Source organism: Geotrypetes seraphini, chromosome 6 (genome assembly GCF_902459505.1).
Source record: "Geotrypetes seraphini chromosome 6, aGeoSer1.1, whole genome shotgun sequence".
NCBI lineage: Eukaryota > Metazoa > Chordata > Amphibia > Gymnophiona > Dermophiidae > Geotrypetes > Geotrypetes seraphini.
In genome coordinates this window covers 191,246,042-191,264,611 of record NC_047089.1, presented here as the reverse complement: position 1 = coordinate 191,264,611, position 18,570 = coordinate 191,246,042, and the positions used below count along the sequence as shown (strand labels likewise).

Here is an 18,570-nt window from a genome sequence, read left to right as displayed (position 1 = left end):
TAGAGAATTAAGATAGGGATCCCAAACAGCTAAAAACTGCTTTTTCCGCTTAGAGGTACCTCGTGCATCCTTAGCCTCCCAACCCAATAACCCAGACTCCAACCCCAATTCGAGGGGGAATCCGGTGAGATCCACACTTTAAAAATCGCTTTCAAACCCCAAATACCAAGCTTCAGAACCCACAATCGAGCTCCTTTCCCTCGAACCCCACAGGAACCCAAGAAGCCCAAAAGGAGCACCTCGGAGATAGCAGCAAGGGCTGGTCCAGGATGCATCTAATAAAGGCTCCAGCATGCTTCCAAAAAGTTTGCACAGAGGAACAATGCCAAAAAACATGAATGAAAGTGGCCTTTGCCAAGGTACATTTCAAACAAAGAGGATCCGGGCATAGCCCATTCTATGAAACTAGGAGGGGGTAATATAGGCCCTATGTATGACCCGCAAGGCACATTCCCGTAAACAAGCACAACGGACCTCAGAGGAAATACGTGATATACTAAGCTGAATCGTCCATGTAGACACCACACCCCCAAGATCACCCTCCCATCTACCATGGAGCAGCAGGAAATCCTTAGAAGGACTCAACGCCAGCGGTGCCTTGTGAAAAAGAGAAATAGAGAAGAGTCCCTCAAAGATCGGATCAAAAAAACTGACATAACCGTTGCCCCAAAGGAAAGCTCATTGCCGTCCTATCCAAGGAAAGGTAATAATGCATAACAGTCCCCCCCCCCGGTAGCTTCTATCCTGCGAGAAAAATCAGCATAAGCAAGCAAGGTCCCCTCCGGGCCCTTAAGATGGTCAAGCAAGGTAACACCAAGCTCCTCCCAGCGCTGAAAAGCTCTGTTCTCCCTCCCTGGCAAAAAAACCCCACACAATTCCCCTATGTCAAATAATATGAATAGGGGCAAACAACTCAATATATTATAAAAATTGAGTGACTAAAGCGATGATATCAGATACAATAGAATAATCACTCCAAATAATTTCCAACACAAAGTTTTGAACGTACATAAACTGCTGATAGAAGTACGCCAATCTACTGATGGCATCCCTCGACTACAAGACTTTTAGAAAAGAAATAAAGACCATACTCCAGTGTTCCCGCTAAGCTGCGCTGGCGTGCGCTGGCGCACAAAATATTACATCGCAGCGCACAAGTTTCTCGTCACAGCGCACACACGCGTCGCAAAGGTAAGGGGAGGCTGGGGGAGGAATCGGATGTCGGGGTGGGGGTGCGAGGGTTCACGGAAGTTTCGCCCCCCACATTTCGCCCCCAGCAATTCGCCCCTCACATTTCGCAGTGGGCGCGACTGGAATCAAGCGCGGGCGGAGTTGAGAGGAAGCGGCGGCCGTGGCTCAGGCCAAGCGCCGGCGCGGCACCACGAAAGGGGACGGAAGTGGCGAGAGTCCGGCGCTTGTCGTTCTCCTCAGGCGACGCTGTGCCTGCACGTCCTCCTCAGAGCCTTGTTTTGTTCATCCGCCGCTCCGCTCCGCTGCCTGAAATGTGGCGTACCAAGGGGGGGCGGTCCGACGATGGGAAGCAGAGAGAGCTTGGGGCAGCCGCAGTGGTGGCTTTGGGGCCTGTTTCCATGGATGGTGGCAGCAATGGCTTTGTGGAGGGTAGGGAGAAAGAAAGAAAGGGGGCAGGCAGGGAGACAGAAGGGAAACAGAAAAAAAGAAAGGGGGGCATCAAGAGAGAAAAAAGAAAGAAAGGGCAGGGAGAGAGGAAGAAAATGTTAGGGGAGGGAATGAGGTCTGGAGGAGAGGAAGCATACAGGCTGAAAGAAGGGAAGAAAGATTGGATGCACAGTCAGAAGATGAAAGTGCAACCAGAGACTCATGAAATCACCAGACAAGGTAGGAAAAATGATTTTATTTTAAATTTAGTGATCAAAATGTGTCTGAATTTATATATGCTGTCTATATTTTGCGCTATGGCCCCCTTTTACTAAATCGCAATAGTGTTTTTTAGCGCAGGGAGCCTATGAGCGTCGAGAGCAGCGCTGGGCATTTAGCGCAGTTCCATGCGCTAAAAACTGCTATTGTGGTTTAATAAAAAGGAAGAGGGGTATATTTGTCTATTTTTGTATGGTTGTTATTGAGGTGACAATGCATAGAGTCATCTGCCTTGACCTCTTTGAAAAAAAACCAGAATAGGAATGATAATTAACATTTTCTCAGCGTATAGTGTGCTTTGTGTTTTTTAATTTTATTATTGGTAGATCATTTTGACTTGGTCATTTTAAAGTAGCTCGCAAGCCCAAAAAGTTTCTATTTATTTATTGCTTTAGGAGACATATGTCACTGTTTCTGTGGTGTTGCATTTTATGCAGAGTCCAGCTTCTTGCTGGTTCAATTTAACCTTTGTCTGTGTATTTCTATTTTATCCCCCCTTTTACAAAACTGTGGAGCGTTTTTTAGCGCCAGCCGTGGTGGTAGCAGCTCTGATGCTCAGAATTCTATGAGCATCAGAGCTGTTACCAATGTGGCTAAAATCCACACTACAGTTTTGTAAAAGGGGGAGGGGTTAGTTTGTGATGACATATTCCATACTAGGCGAAGGTATTTTCTGTGTTCTGTGTGTTCGAAAGACATGGTTTTCTGTTAGGATTGACGGTGTAGGATTGATCTGTGCTGGTCTGGCTTGTTTAGTTTTACAATGGGTGTATTGATGTACTGCTCACTGCAATATGTAAGATGCTGCCTTTTCCTAGTTACTCATGTGTGACGTGTGGCTTGTTACTAAAAATCATGTTTTGCGTACAGATGGGGGGTGCCAAAAAATGATGGGCCCCGGGTGTTACATATGCTAGGTACGCCACTGTATATAAAGATACCAGAAAGCTGGCGAAGCAAAAACTTTAAGTAAATTATTATTCTTTTAAGTTTTGAGTATTTAACCCTCCCACAATCTCATGGGCACTTGTCCTCCGCGCCTGCTCATAAATTTGTGGAGTATGTAACTTGTCGCTCATGAATATTTTTTTTTGCACACACCTCATCAATCCTTAGAGGGAACATTGCCATACTCTTCAAGAAAACTCTGAAAAAAGAAATAATACCGCAAGTCTCAAACTCCACCTCTCACTAAAACCAACTACCCCAAACAAATAACCTTACCCATTTCTTACTCTTTTTGAAAATGACCAATTTTTTTTTTTTTGTAAGTTCTTGTAATACATCTTGGATAATTCTTTTGTAATCCGCCTTGAACTGCAAGGTAATGGCGGAATAGAAATCCCTAATGTAATGTAATGAAGGCAATAACAGGAGAGAACCCCAACACTACTGCCTCACCACCCAATCATCGCATGTTCAAAAACAGTTTGAAAATATTGTTGAAATTTGTTGAATGTTTAGTTTGACATGCCACATAGGCTATGAACTCTACTTATTCACTGATAGATTGAAAATAGGTAGCAAACTTATCTTTCAGCTTGCAGGTTGCGGCTTGCATTTCCCCTATTTGCAGTAAAGACGATACCTGTGGATTGCCTCCAAAGCGCAATACCAAAAGCTGCCAGGCCTCACGTAAAGGAGAAATGAGCCAACTGGTTCTAAGATCCCTAGGCAGAAACTTCCGGGGAGCCTGCAAGAGCGAATAAAAGTGATATAGAGCCACAAAAGCTTGCTCTAAATCTAAAGGACTGTAACGTGCCGTGCTGTAAAACCAGTCCGCTACATTTTTCTTCTGGCAGTTCAAAGAAAGCTCTTTATCCTATATCTATCTATCTATAGATAAAGCCTACATGTTAATTGCGATTAATGCCGTGATTCACATGGTCGATAATCATGATTAAAAAATTTAATCGTGCTTTTAATAATTGATCAAGTGCCACTCTTCTGCCTCCCTTCTTCCAGCATGATCTGGCATCTCTTCCTTCCCTTCCTCTCCATTCCCGGACCCAACCATGGCTCTGCCCTCCCCCTCTGCACTCCTGCACCAGCACTCTTTATCTTTCTAAAACCAATCTTCAGTCCTGCAGTTAACAGTAGTCCTATTGAAAGGCTGCCTGTGGCCTACACTGTGCCATCCCTTTGACCTGTCCCCATCTGAAGTAGCTTTCTGTTTTTAGAAGGGAGCGAGCCAGGTCCAAGGGAAGGCCTGGTGTAGGCAGTCTTTCAATAGGGCTGACACTGGCTGCAAGGTCAAAGATTGGTGCTGTGGGTGCATTGGTGGTGGGGGGAGAGGGCTGCAGTAAGGGAGGGAGACAACCAGGGTGGTGGTTCATTGTCATGCTTTGCAACCCCTTACTTTTCTCCACCACTCAAGTGCCCCCTGCATACTTCTTGAAATGTATGCCTCCGCAAGCAGCTTTTTCCACCTCTTGCTCGCACCAGCCTTGGCTCCCTTCTGATGTCATGTCCTTGTCCCACAACCAAGAAGTGATGTCAGAAGGGAGCCAAGGCCAGCGCGAGCAAGTGGTGGAAGATTCCTGTGCCGGTGAACATTTCAAGAGGTACGTGGGGAAGGCAGAGGAGAGGTGCCGACTTCAACTCCAAGATTATGTCCGGTATGCTCCACCCACTTTACTACCTCACTGGGTGTCACAATTGGTGGGTGGGTCCAGGGGCTAGGGCTAGTATGGGTCTGGATGGGACAGATGTTGGACAGTGCAGAGGGGAGAGGGAGGGAATTGAAACTTGGGCTGGAGTAGGGAGAGAGAGAGAGAGAGAGAGAGAGAGAGTTGGACCTGGGTCTGAGTGAAAAGAAGATATTGGGCTCTCTCCCACCTACCTACCCAAGCTGCAGTAGGTGTTCAATGACTGGTGGGGTAGCTGAAGCTCCATCAGCCAAAGAAAACTGCTGTTCATTTCACCCCTTTACCTCTCATACTACCTTGGGAGCGGAGAAGTCAGCAGCACACCTCCAGCAATTGAGATTTGCACTTTCCAACCATGCTCAATTCATCCATGAAGTGAGCTTACTTGTGGAGTACCAACTAGATAATGACATGGGGACAAATTTTTCCCCATCCCCATAAGAAATCAATTTCCCCATCCTGTTCCTGTGAGTTTTGTCACGGTCCCTGTCCCTGCCCCATTCCTGTAAACTCTGTCTTAACTGCACAAACCTCGAACACTTTATGATTTTAAAGTGTTTTAGGCTTGTGCAGATGAGGACAGGGCTTGCAGGAATGGGGTAGGGGCAGGAAAATAACTTTCTGGGACTGGAAGGGGAAAATGAGTTCCCATGTGGATGGGAAAAATTTGTCCCCGTGTCATTCTCTAGTGCCAGCATCAGCGGCTGCAGGTACCCATCCTGCGACTTCTTCGTTCCTGAGGCATCACATGGAGGAAGGAGGCAGCTTTGGGAATAGATTTCTTTGACTGGTGGGGCTTTGGCATCCCTACCAGCAAAGCTATGATGCCTAATGTGGGGAGAAGGGAGAGGAAATACATGGTCTCCTCCCCCCACCCCAATGGACTGCTGGCTATGCCCCACCTTTAATCGTGTGATTAAACATTTTAGTTGAAATGCAACCCTAATATAGAGAGATATGCTTAAAGTGAAAGAATAGTTTTATTTTCATCTATCACAGATAAAGTTGTCAAATTGCTATAATAGAAACTGATGATCATTTCTTGTAATCTTTTGATATCTAGTTATTGCCAACAGTTTACTTGATAGTCACCCATCTTATTTGACCTCTAAGAATATTTGCAGAGGTAGACATAGCCCATGTAATTCATTTTTCAAACAATTGAAAAATTGAGTTCATTCAGTCACTCTTGCATGCTTTTACCTATATCATTCTAGGAAAATAACAGATACCCAATGCTTAAATAATTCTGTGTAACCCTCTTCTTAATGGCAAATTTATTTTTATGTATTTATTTAATCAATCATATTTTGGTATAAACAATCTTGATTCTGTACAAAAATCAGCATGGCCAAGTGCAAAATAATTCCACTGAATGGGTAAGTGGTGGTACGTATAGTAAAAGTATATTACATCATTATACAGAAGTAATAGATATGAACCAAAATTTAATTTGTCTGTTTTGGCATCTGCAGGTTTGAGAAGATGATCAGTGGAATGTACATGGGTGAGCTGGTCAGACTCATTCTGGTGAAGATGGCTAAAGAAGAGCTTCTCTTTGCAGGCAGGGTCACAGCTGAGTTGCTCACCACAGGACACTTTGAGACAGGATTTGTGTCTGCTATAGAGCAGTAAGTGTGGCAAATTGCATGTGGTGGCATCCTGAAGAGCAAATGTTCTTCTGTTTTCAAAACTTCAAGTGAATTCACTAAGCAAGAACTTGTTTCAGATTACACTCCTAACCCGGTCCCTACTTCTCATTCCATTGCTTACTGTCAGGCAGGAGTTACTGGACTGCAGCCTGAGACTGTACAAAATATGTCTAGAATGTTTGAACGTTGGGGTTTTGTTGGATACTGTTTCTTTTTTCCTTTAATTTTTATTGCAGTTTTCACCACAAAGTTCAAATGCATTGAAGTAATAATTCTTTCAGTTTATCCAGGTTGTAGTTTCCAAGTTTCAGTTTCATATTTGTCAGACCACCTTTCTCTTTAGAAGATGTAAAATTTGAACCTTTATCACCCTTACTGTAGCTTAACAGTTCATGGAATTTATTTTTATTTCAGAGACAAGGAGGGCATACAGAGAGCACATGAAATATTGACAAAGCTTGGCCTGGAACCTACCCATGAGGATTGTGTGGCCACCCATCGGATCTGCCAGATAATATCCACCCGCTCAGCTAACCTTTGTGCTGCTGCCCTTGCTGCTGTATTGCAACGTATCAAGGAAAATAAAGGGGTAGAGAGACTTCGATCAAGTGTAGGGGTGGATGGATCTGTGTACAAGAAACACCCTCAGTAAGTAATAATAATAACTTTATTCTTCTATACCGCCATAGTCGTAAGACTTCTAGGCGGTTCACACTGAAGAGAGCTGGACAGTCAGCGAGTTACAATATGTTGAAGTCCGGGATACAGTATATAGAAACTTACAAAAAGCATATAGAATCTTACAAAAAGTCCGGGATACAGTATATAGAATCTTATAAAGAGCATATAGAATCTTACAAAAGGTAGTGAAATACAGCAAACAGAATCTTAAAAAGGCAGCAAAAATATAATGTTAGATATTTCAGACTTAAAAGCAGGAGTGGACATATGTAGTGTTAGGTGTAGATACTTTTTTAGGTGATAATTCTGTGAATAAGGCAGTTTTTATAGCAGTTTTTATAGCAGTTTTTATAGTCTTGCTCCTTTTATGTAGCTGTCTAACCAGTGGTGTTGTTTGTTTGCTTGGTACATAAAAGTTCTATCCAGGAAGGTTTTGTATTTGCAGCCGGTAATGCTTGGGTATGCAAATAGGTTGCTGTTTCTGGTTTGTCTCGTAGGGCTGTATAGAATGAAGTGAGGTAGCAGGTATGTAGGAGCTAGTCCCCAAACCAGCTTGAAACATATGCAAGAGAACTTGAAAATTATTTGTGCCTCCTTTGGTAGCCAGTGAAGCGGTCTGTAGTAGGGGCTAACATGGTCGCTCTTTTTTAATCCAAATATCAAGCGGACCACTGTGTTTTGGACAATCCTAAGTTTCCTTACAGTTTTTTTGGGTATACCCATATAAACAATATTGCAGTAGTCCAGTGTTGAAAGCACTAGTGATTGCACTAGTAGTCTAAATGATAGAGGGTCGAAATATTTTTTGATGGACCTTAATTTCCACAGTGTTAGGAAACATTTTTTTACTACTATGTTCGTGTGTTCCACCATTGTCAAATGTGTGTCTAGTATGACTCCCAATATTTTTATTGTTTTAGTAATCGGGTATACATGATCTTTTATATGTAACGTTGTATTGGTAGGGAAATGTCCTGTAAATGCACAGGGAAGAACAAGGAGAGTGATTTTGGAACTATGCATTCTAAACTGTAATATGTTTTCCGAGAAGCAAATAAGATGCATTATTTAGTTTTTGTCATCGCCTTTTCTCTACCTGTTTCGCCACTTTAAGATCATCAGAGAGGATCACCCCCATGTCTGCTCTATTTTTGTGTGTGTGTGCACAGAAGTACTTCACTCCTTTTACTTAACCTTGGGTTTTGCAGCCCAAATGCATGAATCTGTATTTTATTTTATTTTTTTAGCATTAAATCTTAGCTGCCAATTCACTATATCCCTTTTCATACTATCCATGCCATCAGGTTTGTCTACCTTATGGAAGATTTTACTATCATCTGCAAAGGGACAAACCTTACTAAACAGCCCTTCCACAATATTGCTCACAAAAATGTTAAAATGAGTCAGATCAAGAACCAATCCCTGCTGTACAGCACTGTTAACATCTCTTTCTTCAGTGTGAACACGATTTAGCCACTACCCTTTTTCGCTTTCCTCTCAATGACTGTACTACTACTACTACTATTTATTATTTTTATATTGCTACCGGCTGTACGCAATCCTGTACACTAAATACACAAGAGATGGTACCTGCTTGAAAGAGCTTACAATCTAAGTTATGACAGACACACAGGACACAGAGTGGCTCAATATATGGTGCTCATGAAGGTACATACAAAGGGATGAAGAGGTAGAGAGGGTAGGGGCTACAGAGGGCATGAGAAACAGATATAATATATTACAAGTTGGAAGTGTTAAGACCTAAAAGCAGCTTTGAAAAAGTGGGCTTTAAGCCTGGATTTAAATACCAGCAGAGATGGAGCAGGTAGGTTGTTCCAACCATACAGCTTAGCAATGCGGAAGGGGTGGAGTCGAGAGTTGGCAGTAGAGGAGAAGGGTACAGACAAGAGAGAGACTTATATGAAAAACGGAGTTCCCAGGGCTGGGTGTAGGGAGAGATGAGAGATATTGAGGAGTCATAGAGTGGGTACACTTATAAGATTTCACAGCGTCACAGAGTGGGTACACTTAGAGGAGTTTGAACTGTATGCGGAAGAAGACAGGGAGCCAATGAAGTGATATGAAGAGAGGGGTAACATGAACATAATGACCCTGGTGGAATACAAGGCATGCAGCAGAATTCTGAACAGATTGAAGGAGGGAGAGATGGGTTAGTGGGACTAAACCAGGCTATAATCTGTTTAGAAAGCATAGGAAGGGCTGAAAATGTGGAGGAAGGGTACTGTATGTGAAAAATATCAGAGCACCGAAAATTCAGGGAAATTGGAAAAAGGATGAAGCTATATGGAATGTCTTGGAAAGAGAGGATGTGTATATGGCAATACAAATCTATAGACCCCCCGGTACAAATGGAGGGGCTGGACAAGGGTCTGTTTGAAGATATCCATAAGCTTGAAATGAAAGGGAAGATGCTGTTACTGGAAAAGTTCAACTTGACTAATATGGATTGGAAAGTCCAGTCTGTGGAATCGGAAAGAAGCAGGGAAATTGTGGATGCCTGTCAAAGTGCTTTGCTGAAACAAATTGTGACGAAACCCGCAAAGGAAGGGGTGACTCTGGATCTAGTTCTAACAAATGGAGAAAGTGTTTCAAATGACTGGATGTGTGCCCACCTAAGTAATAGTGGTCATCATACTATATGGTTTGATGTTATGAGAAAACACCCTCCAGGGATTCAAGACAAGGTTGGACAAGTTCCTGCTGAACCAGAATGAACGCAGGTAGGGCTGGTCTTGGTTAGGGCACAGGTATTTGACCTGGGGGCCGCCGCGTGAGTGGACTGCTGGGCGCGATGGACCAGACCAGCAGAATGCAGACGCACAAAACTCAAAAGTACTGGATTTCAGATATGCTGATTTTGGTAAAATGGGGAAATACCTGAAGAAGGAACTGATGGCATGGGAAGTGGAAGAGCAGTGGTCCAAGCTGAAAGCTGTTATAAGTATGAAATGGCTCTTTATACAAGGAAAGTAAAAGCAAGAAATATAGGAAGCCTAAATGGTTCTGACTGCTTTGAAAACAGGCTTCCTCCCTCCTCAGCCCTTTCATCCATCTCTGAGGGTGACCAAAGAATAACAACCAGACAAATTCAAGTAAAAATAATAAGGTCTTATGGGAGATCTTAGTGATCTGCATACTGACAGAATTTCAAACATGAATCTCTCTGAGCTGTGGGTGATAGCCCATTTTATTAGCTTCATGACATTTCATTCATTTATTAAACATACATAAGTTAGTACATCTTCCAATTACAATACAATTACTTCATTAACATCCAAAGATAAATTGTATATGACTGCATTTTCCCACTAGGTCCATATTTGATTTATTGGTCATGTGATTTCTAGTCATTAGTAATTTTCCCTAACATAAGCAATTTTGTAATAACTTATAAATCATGCACTATTGGTTTATTTCCTGTCGGCATTTACATTTAGACTAGTTGAAATCATTATTTATTTCAATGCATTGGATATCTTGTAACAACATGTTAGCTTAGGGCATAGTGACCTGTTCCGTATTCTAGGTCAGGACCTATCTGTTTCCCAGTGTTACAGGAAGTAGCAGCAGGGACAAATATCTATTTAAAATCTTTAAGTAACACTTGCCAATAATGCTAACCAAGCAATATTCTTTTTACTGTAACTATAAACATTTTTGTATCATTCAGCTTCATTTTTAATTTATGTGTGTATCTTCAGGTATCCCAGGCAAGTGGTGTCTAACACATTTTGGGGGTATGGGCCCCTCTCCTATATCCTGTTTAATACTATTATTGCCATCGGTTCTCAAAAAAAGTGGCTGAGAAATAAAATCAAATACAAACAGAAAATCTGGACCCTTTGCTCCGCTCCCCTCAACCTGCACAAGCAATAGGTGATGTCGGACGGCATTCATGCATGCGCTGGTGTGACATGATGATGTCACATGCTTGCATGTGACATCACCGTGTTGCATCTGCACATGCATGAATGCTGTCCCAATGTTGCTCATTGCCAGAAGCTTTTCAAAACCAGGAAAAAGTGCTAGGTTTTGAAAAGCTGTCCGGATCCCCGGACGTCTGGTAACTCTAGGTAGGCACCAGAAATGTTGGCCAGGGGTTTCAGGGCCTACATTTCTGGCACCAACCTTTTATGTGAAGCGCTTTACAATGCCTAATGCCATTTCCGGCATTAGCCACACCTACAGTAGCATTAGGCAAAATAAAGCACTTCTGTAGGTGCAATGCAAGGTGCCATTTTTTTAAGGTGCCATTAGGTCCCTACATTTTTCCTCTTAAAATGCTTTTTTTATTATTTTAAATGGTACTTTCAACTTAAGTTAGGTGCCAATAGGGCACCAACTGGCACCTAATTTAAGACGCCATTTATAGAAATAGATATGAGTGTTTTTGTACCCTTCAAGAATCCCTAATTTTCTAGAAAAGTGACACCTAAATTTACAATTTTTAAACATCTTAAAATAGAAGTCTTAATTATAAATGTGGTTCCTTCTTTCCCCTGATTGCTTGCTGTTTTCCTTTCTTTGCTGTTGCATCTGTCTACAGTTTTGTTGCAGCCATAGTAGCTGGTTAAACTTAAACTGTAAGACCACTTTAATGATATTGGCTGCAAACTGCCTTTCATAAGTATGTCTGTGTTTGTCTGTCTGACTGTACACATGCACACATAAAGATATATTTTTAAAATTGCTCTTCCTGTCCCTTCTGGATCTTTGATCCGTATTGACCCCTCCCTTCCTCAATTCCTCCACTATCTAATACTATCATTTTATTTATTTATTTATTCATTCATCAAGCTCAGAACGGTTTACATTAATTTATTCAGGTACTCAAGCATTTCTCCCTGTCTATTTTAGTAGCATTGCAAGGTGTATGCAGTGTGATACTGATACATGTAAAAAAGTTTCCTGTTCTTGTGCTTTTAACAAATCTATGTGAAGAAAAATCTAAATTTTGACCATGTGAAATAAAAAGTTTCCTGTTTATACTCCCCCTTCACATCTCACCCTCTTTCTTTTTCTACAGTTTTTCTAAACGTCTCCATAAGACTGTACGGCGCCTTGTGCCGGACTGTGATGTCAGATTCATTCGGTCTGAAGATGGGAGTGGGAAAGGTGCTGCCATGATTACTGCTGTTGCATACAGGCTGGCCGCCCAGGAGAAAGCAAGACAAGAGACTCTGCAGACCTTCAAGCTAAGCTTTGAGCAGCTATTAATGGTGAAGGGAAAAATGAGGATAGAGATGGAGCAAGGGCTCAGGAAGGAGTCCCACTGTAGTGCCAGTGTTAAGATGTTGCCTACCTATGTTCGTGCTACACCTGATGGAACAGGTTAGAATAAATACAAAGGGTTAGCTCTATGGCTCATTGGAATTGCTGCATGCTACCATGAAGAGGGCCTGGGTTTTATCTTCAGATCATATCTTTTTTCCCCCTTAAGCCAGCAAGTGCTGAGGACCCGACATTGCCCCTAGTACTGCCTCTGACCTGCCCATTGTTTTTAAGGGGGCCATTCAAAGCTGATATTCAGCGGCACTGCCCAGTTAAGAGCTGCTAAATAATTGGCAGTTGGGCAACTCCTGCCAACTGAAATAATTGAATATCATGTTGCTACTGGTTGAATATTGTGCTGCCACTGGTTGAGTATGACTGGAAAGCTTTAAATTACTGAATGGTAAGTACTTATATTGCCACACAGTAACTGCAAAGCCCAAGTACTCAGATTACCACAGAGTAGTCATTGGAGATACTTCTAGTATCTTCCCATTCAGTTAGTTTAGAGCAGGGATCTCCAAAGTCCCTCCTTGAGGGCCAAATCCAGTCGGGTTTTCAGGATTTCCCCATTGAATGTGCATTGAAAGCAGTGCATGCACATAGATCTCATGCATATTCATTGGGGAAATCCTGAAAACCCGACTGGATTCGGCAGTCAAGGAGGTACTTTGGGGACCCCTGGTTTAGAGCATAGCTACGCAATTGGGTCCACATGCCAGTTGGGTTTTCAAGGATATCCCTAATGAATATGCATGAGAGAGATTTGCATATAATGGCGGTGACAGGCATGCAAATTTCCCTCATGCATATTCATTAGGGATATCCTTGTGAACCCATTTGAGTAGCCCTAGTTTAGAGTAAAACTCTGTTTTGTGTGGTAAGGGCATTGACAGCGCAAATTCATTTACTTTCACCTGAGTAGGAAATGGTAAGTTCATCTGTGTTAAGTGTTTATGAGTTAGCTGCAAAGTGTAGTCTGTGCCCATTTCTCACCCCATTCCATGATAGGCAAGTAATGTTAATATTGGTGCATACTGTTATGCTAGTGCAGTGGCAGTCACTATGGCCTAGGCTAATTAGCATGGAATGGGACGTTTCATTGCAGCTGTGATGAATTGCTCCATCACACTGAGGCAGTCGTCCTTCTTCGGCACTGTCTTGCAGAGTTCATCATGGGATGTGGGCTGATGCTCATTGGGGAAGGGAGAAGGGCCATTTTCTCTTCTGGGGGAGGGCAGAGTTCAGTGGGGAGGGCAGGGAGGAGGCCATCCCACTGCTGCTGCTGCTCTTTGGAGAAAGAAGGGCAGAGAGGAGGGCCATTTTCTCTTCCAGGGGAGGGCAGAGTGGTGACTATCCCACTGCAGTGATACTGGTGAGGCTACTGATGGGGAGGTGGAGGAGATCTTGGGGGCATCACCTCCCCTCCACACAACTGAGAGGGGTACATTGGTGATGCTGTGATGGGGAGGGCAGGGAGAAGAATCTGATTCATTGCAGCCAGTTCATTGCGCTGAAATGACCGGACTGAAACTGCCGCGATAAACTGCCTAGATCCAATTTATTATTTGCTAATTCACACACTAATTGCTTACTGCACTTTATTAAAAGTTCCCTTTTAATGTTTGACAGGAGACTAACTAAATACTGCAAAACAAAGCAATACAGACAAATCCCCCTCCCTTCCTAAGCTTATACTATTTCGTCAAAGCTGTTTTATTTGGCTGAACACAATGTCCCCCACTTCTTAATTGGTTGAATACAGTTGGGGCTTGCTTGCCCACATCTAATTTTAATTTTCTTGCATTTGGGTTTCAGAAAAAGGAGACTTTCTGGCTCTGGACCTAGGAGGCACCAACTTTCGAGTGCTGCTGGTTCGTGTGCGGAATGGAATGAGACGTGGTGTGGAAATGCACCACAAGATCTATTCCATATCCCAAGATATCATGCAGGGGACTGGAGAGGAGGTGAGCAAAGCCTGATGTAGTTGAGCACGGCTACAAATATTTTGGCTCCATATTTCAATAATTGCTTTAAGGTTTTGTACATTAAGTAAAACAAAGTATAATAAAATGTTAATATTGTTATTTTAATGGCATTCCTTTTTATTTTATTTTGTTTTTATTTGATATATTTTATTGTAAACAGTCTTGAATTGTGCTGCAACTAAGGCAGTATATCAAGCTTAATAAATGATAAACCACTCCATCATCCCCAACCACAAGTAATTATATGTATACAATTTTAATATTACCACTCAACCATAAAATAACCACCACCACCCCATAAATCATATACGCATAGGAAGGTGGGCAACATATCATTTACATTCTAACTAAGAAATAAAACGTTTCCAACTAATCTCCAAAACCAATATTATATAAAGTTCAGTGTAACAGTTAAAATCATCATAACTCAGCCATATATCAAATAAAACACTACCCATAATCCTAACAAAACTATCATCTCTACTCCACAGTAACTGCCTCCAAGATTACTTCTAGTTCATAAGAACATATGAATTGACATATTGGGACAGTCGGAAGTTCCATTACGCCCAGTATCCTGTTTCCAACAACGGCCAACCCAAGTCTCAAGTATCTAACTACATCCCAAGTAGTAAAACAGATTTTATGTTGCTTATCCTTGGAATAAGCACTGGATTTCCCCAAGGAATCTCAATAATAGCCTATGGACTTTTTTTTAGGAATATGCAAACCTTTTTAAAACCCTGCTAAGCTAACTGATTTCAGCACATTCTCCGGCAACAAATTCCAGAGTTTAATTACACATTGTATCAAGAAATATTTTCTCAGATTTGTTTTAAATCTACTACTTAGTACTTATGCCCCCTCATCCTAGTATTTTTGGAAAGAGTGAACAAGTGATTCACATCTACCCTTTTCCACTCCACTCAGTATTTTATAGACCCCTGTCATATCACCCCTGAGCCATCTCTTCTCCAAGCTGAAGAGCCCTAGCCGCTTTAGCTTTCCTATTCTTCATGGGGGTTCGAATCCTCTCATCCTAACTGAAAAGCTCTCCTTGAGGAGAGACCTCTCTTAGTTTGAGACTGAACGCTGAGGACTTTCTAAGAGATCAGACTCCACAGTTGACCCTTAAGGTTAATTTCCTCCGGCCCACTCCATGGCAGAGCTTTTTTCATTCTTCAGCCAACTAGGAAGAGGGCATTGCTTTGGTAGGACTTTTCTGCTCTTTCTTTTTTCTTCCAGGTGTAAGTAATTCTGCAAATACAGTATGTCTGGGAAACATCATGTCACCAAAGCTGCTCCTCGGGTTACAGCTTCTGTCTCTATGCAGACAGAAAATGTTACCCAGGCAGAGGGAGTAATTCCATGTGCAGGCTGTATTCAGCTTAAATCCCTCATGAAGGAAGTAAAGTAACTGAGAGAGGAGGTGGCAAGACTGAGAAGCATCTGTGAGAATGAGAGGTACATTGATGAAATGTTTCATGAGGCGTCAAAGATTTCCAGCAGTGGGGAAGAGAGGCTGTGCTGAGGGAAGACAGCTGGACCCAGATTATGGAACCCTGCAAAAATGGTACTGTGACTTTACCCGTCCTTGAACTGAAGAACTGGTGTGCTGCCCTGGAAGTGGAGGAAATGAGAGCATTGCTGGATCCGTGACCACTAGGAGGAGTAAGGTAGTGGTGGTTGGCGTTTCTCTTCTGAGGGGTACAGAATCATCCATCTGTAGACCAGGATGTCCCAGGAGGTATGCTGTCTGCCTGGTGCCAAAATCCAAGATGTTACGGAAAGATTGCCAAGACTCATCAAGCTTGATGACTATTATCCATCCATGTTGGCACTAATGATACTTAAAAGACACAATAATATGGACCGGGTGTGCCCTAGGACATTACAGGCAATATGATTCCCTAGCCTCCACACTAAACAATGCAATACAACCTTAAATTTAAATTTTTGAAATGAGGAGCACCCTCGGTGTGAGTTTGAAAGCTCTAAAGAGCAGTTCAACAGAGCAGCTCTGATGCTTAAAAAAGCAGAGCCAGCAAACACCGAGCAGAAAATACTACTCCAGCTGGCCACACACCATCATCTGGGTGCTCCTGTGTGCTTTTAAGTGCAAATTCAGTGCAAACAATGTGCAATAAATAAATATCAGTGAAAAGGCAGGAAATCAACTGTCCTATAATGCCCCAGATGCCTGAGCCCACTGACCCAAAGACAGTATAAAAGTTAATAATTTGTTCCTCCAGGTACTTAGCTGAATATAAAATGCTGTAGTCAAATGGTATCAAAGGAAGCCCAAGTCCTTTTCAGTCAAAGGCAGAAGTTAAAGTCCTATTTCAACGCGGCTCAACCCAGCAGGGTTTCAGGGCCGTAGCCCCTTCCTCAGGAATCGAGCAGGAAAACACAGCTGTAGGTCAGAGTTAATTTCGGGCAGGCATGGCAAAAGGGGAAGGGACAGGAGACACAACAGCAGCTTTAGAGTCTCAGGAAATCAGAAACGTCATCACGTTGCTGCACACAGGGAGGAGAAAAGTAACAGGGAGGAGAAAAGTAAAACAGAAAAGAAAGAACCCGGTGCCCACTATACAGAACGTGGCAGAATTCGAAACAGAGCAGAGCTAAAAGGCAGAACAATGTGCAGGAGAAATCAAAAGATGGAGTTCCATTCTATCATGTCATTAAGACCCAAAAGTTTTACAGCCTGAAGCTCAAATATCCAGAACTGTTCTCTCAGTTGGATCCTGGCAGTTTTGTCACCCTGGAAGTTTGATGGAATTTGTTCAATCACAAACCATCATAGCTGAGTAAACCCATGCTGATGTTCCAAACAATGACTCACCATTGGGGCGGTCAGGCTTGCAGTACTGAGTTTACTTTTGTGTTCAACTAACTGAGTCCTGATCTGTCTGCTTATGTGTCCCACATAGATCTTTTGGGACAGATCGGAACAGCAGAGGTGCAGTAAGGGTACTTGTAACAGTGTAAAAAAAAATAACACTAATAAGAAGAGCTTTTGCCCCTGAGGATACATACTAGTGAAAAGGCTGGGTAGCCTTCGGGCCACAAGCTAAGTGTTCTTCTAAATTATTTATTATTATGTACAGCACCATATAGATACATTATGGTATCATTGTCTGCAATAAAAAAAATCAAACAAGACCGATAATGAACACGTCACCCTAGTAAGGACACAAAATCATTTCAAGTAGTGTCTTGGGTGTTTGAGGTCTTGGCAAACACATTTATTAGCTGCTAACAGTTTGTTCATATCAAGTTACATGTGCTAAATGTAATAGGACCATGTCTGTGACTGAATCGCATGGTCCCTGAGCATAATAAGATCTTTGTTCTCTATGTGTACAAATATAGAAGAGAACTCAGAAAGCTAGAGAGATTGTTTGCGAGAGTTTTTTCAGTATGTAGAAGTCCAATATATCAAAATCAACATCAAGAGCATTGGCCTCCCTGGCTTCTGGAGCTGCATCAGACACTGGTGATGCATCAATATTGAGGAGGTCTCACCATGCTTCAGTGTCTAGTGCCAGTAGCATCTTCCCAGCCTGAGCATCTTTGGACCCAGTGCTGAGAATGAGCATGGATTCCGCACTGTCCTTGTTACACCACAAAATAGCTCTGAATCCTGGAGATCCAGATCAACAGAGAATTCTATTGTCACTGGGAGGATGCATCCATTGACAATGATGGATCACTTTGCCCATCCAAAATTACACAATTTTAGAACAGATTTCAGAAATCTCTTCATTGTAAGTTTAGAGGAGTATTTTGGTGCCCTGATGCACCTAGATAAATCTGTGTGGTCTGACTATTTTATTAGTAGAACCCATGCTATGTCATACACCAGAAAGGACCCGGCTGGGGGTTGGCCAACTTTTTTATGCAACAAATATGCTATTTTGATTACAAATCTCTTGAGCAATGTACAGAGACACACAGAATTGCATTTAGTTAATCTTTTTTCTCATTAAAACCAGAGTTCTAATTTCATTCTGTCCTCTAATCTTTAATCCATGTTGTAAAGAAAAGAACAAAGGATACAAAATTGAGCTGCCTTCCAGACTTTAAAAACAGACACTGCATTGATCTATATGTTCTTGTTTTTACATTTTCAGTTGTTTGATCACATTGTGCATTGCATTGCTGACTTCCTGGAGTATATGGGAATGAAGGGTATCCCACTTCCTCTAGGTTTCACATTCTCCTTCCCTTGCCATCAGAACAATCTTGATGAGGTAAGAATTTTACCCTTTGCCATTTAGAATCTATCTATAACTGCCTCTTTTCCATCTTACATGGTTATTTATTCCCCTGAATCACATTAACCTTTCTTTAATCAGATTATTAGAATATCTCTTTATTTTCCTTCCACCTTGCTTCTTAAGAACTTTC

At 42.2% G+C, this 18,570-nt stretch overlaps 1 protein-coding gene across 2 annotated transcripts in view; it reads left to right on the top strand.

The window, feature by feature from the left end:
• Positions 1-18,570, top strand: part of HK2 (hexokinase 2) — a 119,273-nt gene that overhangs the window by 75,371 nt on the left and 25,332 nt on the right. For both annotated transcript variants that reach the window (XM_033948003.1, XM_033948004.1), the window contains exons 8-12: positions 6,020-6,175; positions 6,611-6,844; positions 11,925-12,229; positions 13,988-14,136; positions 18,294-18,413. In XM_033948003.1, the coding sequence (XP_033803894.1) occupies positions 6,020-6,175; positions 6,611-6,844; positions 11,925-12,229; positions 13,988-14,136; positions 18,294-18,413 (964 nt within the window). The remainder of the gene's footprint in view (positions 1-6,019; positions 6,176-6,610; positions 6,845-11,924; positions 12,230-13,987; positions 14,137-18,293; positions 18,414-18,570) is intronic.